The sequence below is a fragment of the Gobio gobio genome, assembly GCF_949357685.1.
Source record: "Gobio gobio genome assembly, chromosome: 8".
In the NCBI taxonomy this organism is placed as follows: domain Eukaryota; kingdom Metazoa; phylum Chordata; class Actinopteri; order Cypriniformes; family Gobionidae; genus Gobio; species Gobio gobio.
Genome location: NC_137114.1, coordinates 36,810,758 through 36,816,757, shown reverse-complemented (window position 1 = coordinate 36,816,757; position 6,000 = coordinate 36,810,758). Strand labels below are relative to the sequence as shown.

At 36.2% G+C, this 6,000-nt stretch overlaps 1 protein-coding gene across 1 annotated transcript in view; it reads right to left on the bottom strand.

Moving 5' to 3' along the window:
* Positions 1–378: 378 nt before the first annotated feature.
* Positions 379–6,000, bottom strand: part of gbe1b (glucan (1,4-alpha-), branching enzyme 1b) — a 203,341-nt gene continuing 197,719 nt past the window's right edge. The window contains exon 16 of the mRNA XM_079823996.1: positions 379–1,890. Within this exon, the coding sequence (XP_079680122.1) occupies positions 1,828–1,890 (63 nt within the window). The 3' untranslated portion in view covers positions 379–1,827. The remainder of the gene's footprint in view (positions 1,891–6,000) is intronic.

Here is a 6,000-nt window from a genome sequence, read left to right as displayed (position 1 = left end):
CTCCATATACATTTTTAAAAAATCCTTAGGAAAGACTTTTAAGCTAAACCAACCTGCTTCAAGATATATTCGAGAAATAGAAAACAGATACCTTATACTTCTTTTAAAGAGGGAATGATCTACTCAATCCATGAAGAATTGCAAATTATATACTGTGTAACTGAATCAACAATAACTATACTTGACTAGTATAGTTATTCAGAAAGGGAGATTGACTCGATCATGTGATTAGTTCAATATTTGAATGGTCATTCTTGAGCTGGTTTTGACAGCAAACTAAAATGATCATTTAAATGATAAAAATTGAGAAATGAATGTGATTTTACTTCCAAAAGTCAGCTGAGCTCTGTAAGAGCAAGAAACGAGCAGTCCTTCTTTCTCTCTAGAAGTGCTTTATTTCGGTTAATATGGCTTTCACACTCAAATAGCACAGTGTTTAACATTGCACACAAACAGATGTTGACCATCACAAGGACCTTCCAAACATTTGTATTTGACTGATTTTAATGCGTTTAAATTGTGTTTCAATTTCCATAAATCTCTAAGCGACATTAACTGCTGTATTTTTGAAATAACAAAAATCGTGTAGCAGTCAAGGATTAAACTTTATTCAAGGCGCTTTCTGGAAAGCCATTTCTCAGTATAACAGTTTATGCTACAGATTATTGCACATCTATGCAAGCATCAAATTCATTAAGGACCACAAAATGATTTTAGAACCACAAAACAAAACAACAAGACAAGGCAAAATGAGCAACAAATGTCTCCTATGATGCTTTGATGAGAGAAGCTTCGGGATTATAATAATGATAATAATAATAATTCTGATGGATTTCTGCACACAGATTTACTTTTGGATCTCTATCAGGGCTAGAAGACCTGTGGTCAGTGAAGATAAAGTGGAAAATATATTATAAGACAGTGAATTAGAACATTCTCTGAGCTGCACGGAAATTAATTCATTATATTATTAGCACAAGTTATATTTTCTCTGTATTATTACAGCTTTTATATTTTAAATTAAGTGAAATTAATATTAATCAAAATCTTATTAATTGAACAAATTAAATTAAAGGCACTGAACAACAGCCTGTCAGAACTTATAACTTAGATTTTATGACTTTACAGAGTTTATGTATTAAAAATATATAATTCATCTGAGCTCAGCACGAAACTGACATCAATACATCTTTCTTGAATGATATTTGTGAACTTGGATGAATTAATGCATGGTGCACATACATATTAATACAGAACTTAAATCACTGACACAGAATGTCAAAAAGTGCTTGAGTCAAATTAAATAGCAGACAGATCACACTTAATGTTAATTATTTATATTTACTTTTCACAATAATTAACGGTATTACAAATACAGTGCTGACAAATATTGCTTATAATACTGGCCACAGTCAAATTATCACAAAGTGATTATTAACTTCAACATTATTTACTGTTGAATAGTAATTTCACCCATAACCACAACTAACCACAGCAAGATCTTTATGAAGCGTAAACCTAGGCATTTGGAAAAAACAAATTTGGTTTGTCTTTTCCTTTACAGATATATTGGGGTATGATGATTAAAGTTCAGCTAAGTTAGAGCAGTGGGATATTGAAGAACTATACGTTTATTATTAATGTCTGAACTATGACAGAAAATAGGTACCTGAACAGAAATCCCATAACATCTTGTACTCAATTGAGTTTGCTTGCAGTTCACAGGGAAAATGTGTGGCTTCTAAAGGATGATGGCAACAACGCTATGAATGGAGGTAGGTTGAAGCGTGCTGGCTTTCCATCTCGCGGTGAATCGCTGATTATGTTTCAGTAGCAGTAATCGATTTCCTCGTTGGCCAGAACAATAGCGGTTCTGCAGGGAATGTAAACCTGAGAGAGTGGAACAGCCGAAGACAGAAAGAGATCAAAGGGACTCAGCATTTGTTTGAGGCAGTGTAGCACATTTTGAAACAATGCATAACATAAAAAAGTGTCAATGTCTAAAGCACTGTGGAATGTGAAAAAGTTTTGAGTGAAAGTTAGACCACAGCTATGACTAGGTATAATCTGTGTGTATTTTTTACATTCATGAGGCGGACATTTGCATAGAATGAACGTGACTAAGTGTTTAATAAATGGGATGTGCGGGATTCATTATCAGCATTAAGCTAATTCAATAAAAAAAGGGAAGATTTATTGACTCAAATAGCAGAAAGAACAAAGATATGCATTCATTACAATTCATCTGTACATTAAAAAATTAAAAGGTTTTAAATTTACAGAAAGAAGAATTTTTTTTTTTTTGCAGTTTGAATTGTTGCATACAAGCTAGGGGTTGAATGACTTCAGATTTTTGAAGTCGAAATTCATGTGATGAAAGTCGAGTCCTTGAGCTGAGACTGAACTTGCCTTGTGCACAGCTATGGCGATGGCGAGGTCCGGACCTCGGTATTCTTCCGAGATGTATATAATAACGGAGTCGCCTTGTTGGCAATGCTATTTGCACTAAGTCCGCCCACTGACGTCTGATTGGTCCAGACAAAAGGACGGAAGACACTAGTTCGTGTACAACAGCAGTAGTATAGGGGTAAAGCGCGCGGCAGAAAGTTTTGACACGAATCGACCCGAGGTTCGAATCCACCTTTTGCCGAACTCGCTCTAATCCATTTCCCCATCACATATCAGATCGGAAAGGCATTTATTTTCAATAAAAATTAAGAAAATATTCGAAAAGTCAAAATAAAATGTCCAACAGGTGTTTATAGGTTAGGGGAGGTATAGGGAAGGCTTTATTGTCCCAATATTCATTAAATACATTTTAACAAAAATAATAATTGACACTGTTATTATTGCATACTGTTTAATGTACAACAACACTGAGGTGCAAACAGTATCTGTCACTATTAATAAGTATAAATATAACTATTGTAAATAGCAGATCGCTAAGAAACGCTGCTATTTTCACTTAGTGTGAATAGAATCTATCCCTATTTGCACTGTGCAAATAGCCTCTGCCATATAATACAGGTTGTGAAATAATTGCCTAATATAGCATGAACACTACTTTAGTGCTGCAAGGTTATTTGCACAGCACCAAGATCGTCTCATCTGAGTGGCCTCTGCGGTCTGTCACCGCTCCTCAATGTCTCCTCAATGTCACCGCTCCTCAATGTCAAAATATTTGAGATGACCAATCAAATACAAGTAGGCAGGCTTTATGTTCCCAGAAGCTGCTGAGCGCGAATTCAAGCACGGCCACGACACTTCAGTTTAATGGTCATAAAGTGCGAGATAAGATGCAAGTTGCTAAACTTAACATTTCATACTTGACAGCTGTTTAAGAATATAAATTTGAAAACGACCGGACAAAAATAATCAGGCAAACTAAAAAACATTTGTCTAATTTTGCCATTTTGAATATAGCATTCCTGTATGTAATAGTCTCTGTCAATGTGAGAGGACAAGAAACTGTTTTCAACGCTGTTTTCATCATATTAAGCACAATATTAAGAATGATTAATTTAATAAACTTTGTTATAGCTTTCCTGGTAGCCTTCAGTAAATTAACTTGTCTAATAAAACATAAATATCAGTTGACCCTATGTTTACTTTCTTCACTGACACAGACTATCAAATGAAAAGACTATCAGTCAAAGTTCAGCTTTAGTAGGGGAAGAGACAGGGCTAGATAATTGAGATGAGGAAAAAGCAGGTGTTGACAAATAATTTACTGTAGTGCCCACTAACATGGTTTGTTATCCATTTTTTTGGCCTTCACACATCTTAGAATGCACATATGTAGATCAGAGAAATCAAAATGTCCCCCAACCCCCCTAACTACCTCACATTTGGGACCTCTGTAATTATAAAACCCTTCCTACGGCCCTGAAAGTAGCACAGTAAAGATTACATTTACATGAATGCATTAGTGAGAGAGCGATTGCGTGTGAATTAATTCTACCTGGCAGCATCTCTCTACTAATAGTGAAGCTGTGGGTTTTAGTTACTAAGAAATAAATGCCAGAACTTTTCAGTTTCTAAGCTATGAAATCGATAAATCACTGAACAGTGTTGACAATACATTTCTGTGACAACCCTCTAAATCATTGAATTCAGGTGTTGCAATCACTTCCATGACCACAGGTGTATAAAATCAAGCACCTAGGTATGCAGATGCTTCTACAAACATTTGTGAAAGCATGGGTGACTCTCAGGAGCTCAGTGAATTCAAGCGTGGTGCCGTGATAGGCTTCCACCTGTGCAATTTGTGAAATTTCCTCACTACTAAATATTCCACAGTCAACTGTTACTGGTATTATAACAAAGTGGAAGCAATTCACCCTTCGCCTGGAGTTTGATTGACAGGCGATCTGACCAATCATAATCCGCTGAATCCGACAAAGCAGTCAAGAGAGTTCGTAGATTAACGTCCGTGGACTTGAAGTTGAAAAGCGGTGTGTACTGACATCTTTCCGCGATTGAAACAACATTCCTTCTGAAGTTCATTCATGTTTATTTGATATTATAAATGAACTAGAAGGAAGAGATGATCGGTTTACAGTTTAACTAAGGCGCTACAGCGACCTGTCACCACCCATTAAAGAGCCACAAGACGGTATTTATTGTTTACATGTCTTTAAAAAATGACAAGATTTTAGAGTTGAGACTTTATTTCAAGTAACCTGCTCTGTCCTGTCCTGTGGGGTTGTTTTTCCGGGGTCGGGCTAGGCCCCTTAGTTCCAGTGAAAGGAACTCTTAATGCTTCAGCACACCAAGATATTTTGGACAATTTCATGCTCCCAACTTTGTGGGAATAGAATGCGAATGCGCTTCAAGAAAAATTCATATAAACACTCCTAAACCTTGTGGAAAGCCTTCCCAGAAGAGGTGAAGCTGTTATAGCCGCAAAGGGTAAGCCAACTCCATATTAAACCCTACGGATTAAGAATGGGATGCCATTAAAGTTCATGTGCATGTAAAGGCAGGCGTCCCAAAACATTTGGCAATATAGTGTATCTTGTGGAGCGCTTTTGGAGTATGCATTTATTTGTAATTTGAACTGTTTGGAAAAGGAGATTAAAAGTGGATATATTCAAACATTTCTCATCCTGTTGCACCCTCTATAGGCCATGATCAGCGACTCGTCAACGTCAAGTTTAAAACTTCATGGCAGAGCATTATAGTTGACTAGTCTGGCAACCCTTAGTACAAGCATACAAATGCTTATACAATGTTCAGGTTGATGCTGAAAGAGCCATTCTGCACTGTAGTGTCAATGTGTCATGCAAAGAAAAGGGATTCACTCAAACCATATTCTATATAGCATAGCCAACTATAGTCTGTAATTAAATTACCTCATCTGTTGACCTGATGCCGGCGAATTGCAGAGCTGGGGCCCGTTCTTCGTACCTCACTTAATACATCTAAGATGATTTGACAGATCCCAGATCTTTTAATCGTGATAACTGATCTCTGGCTAATTTGGTTCTTCAAACGAATTTGCGGATTGGATTAAAATATCTGGATTAAATGATCTAAGATTACTGAGCGTTCTTTTTTTCCCTGAAGAGGGCAGATGCATCGATACTTGAAACCACGATCAGCAATGCAGCGATTGGCTGGCGTCAAGACAGCAACGTAATGACATCATATAATTAAAAAGCCACCTGGCAAAAAACCCCACGAATTTCTGAACCTTTATAAGGAAACAGCCAAACGACCAAACCAACATAAAAGTTATAATAGATAAATGGTAAAATTATTTTTTATTTTTTTAACATGATTACCAATTATTTATATTCACGATTTTATACAGTATTTGTACACCCTTTACATTTTTATTTCAATGTTGTAATTTAATTTTTAATTCAATTTGAAGCAGATTTGTAACGTGACAGTATTTAAGTTTCTTATGGGTCAAGATCAAATTATCCTCTCTCGCGCTGCATCAAGCCACTCCCATAATATCCGTGATCACTTAATGCACGGCTCAGATTAACT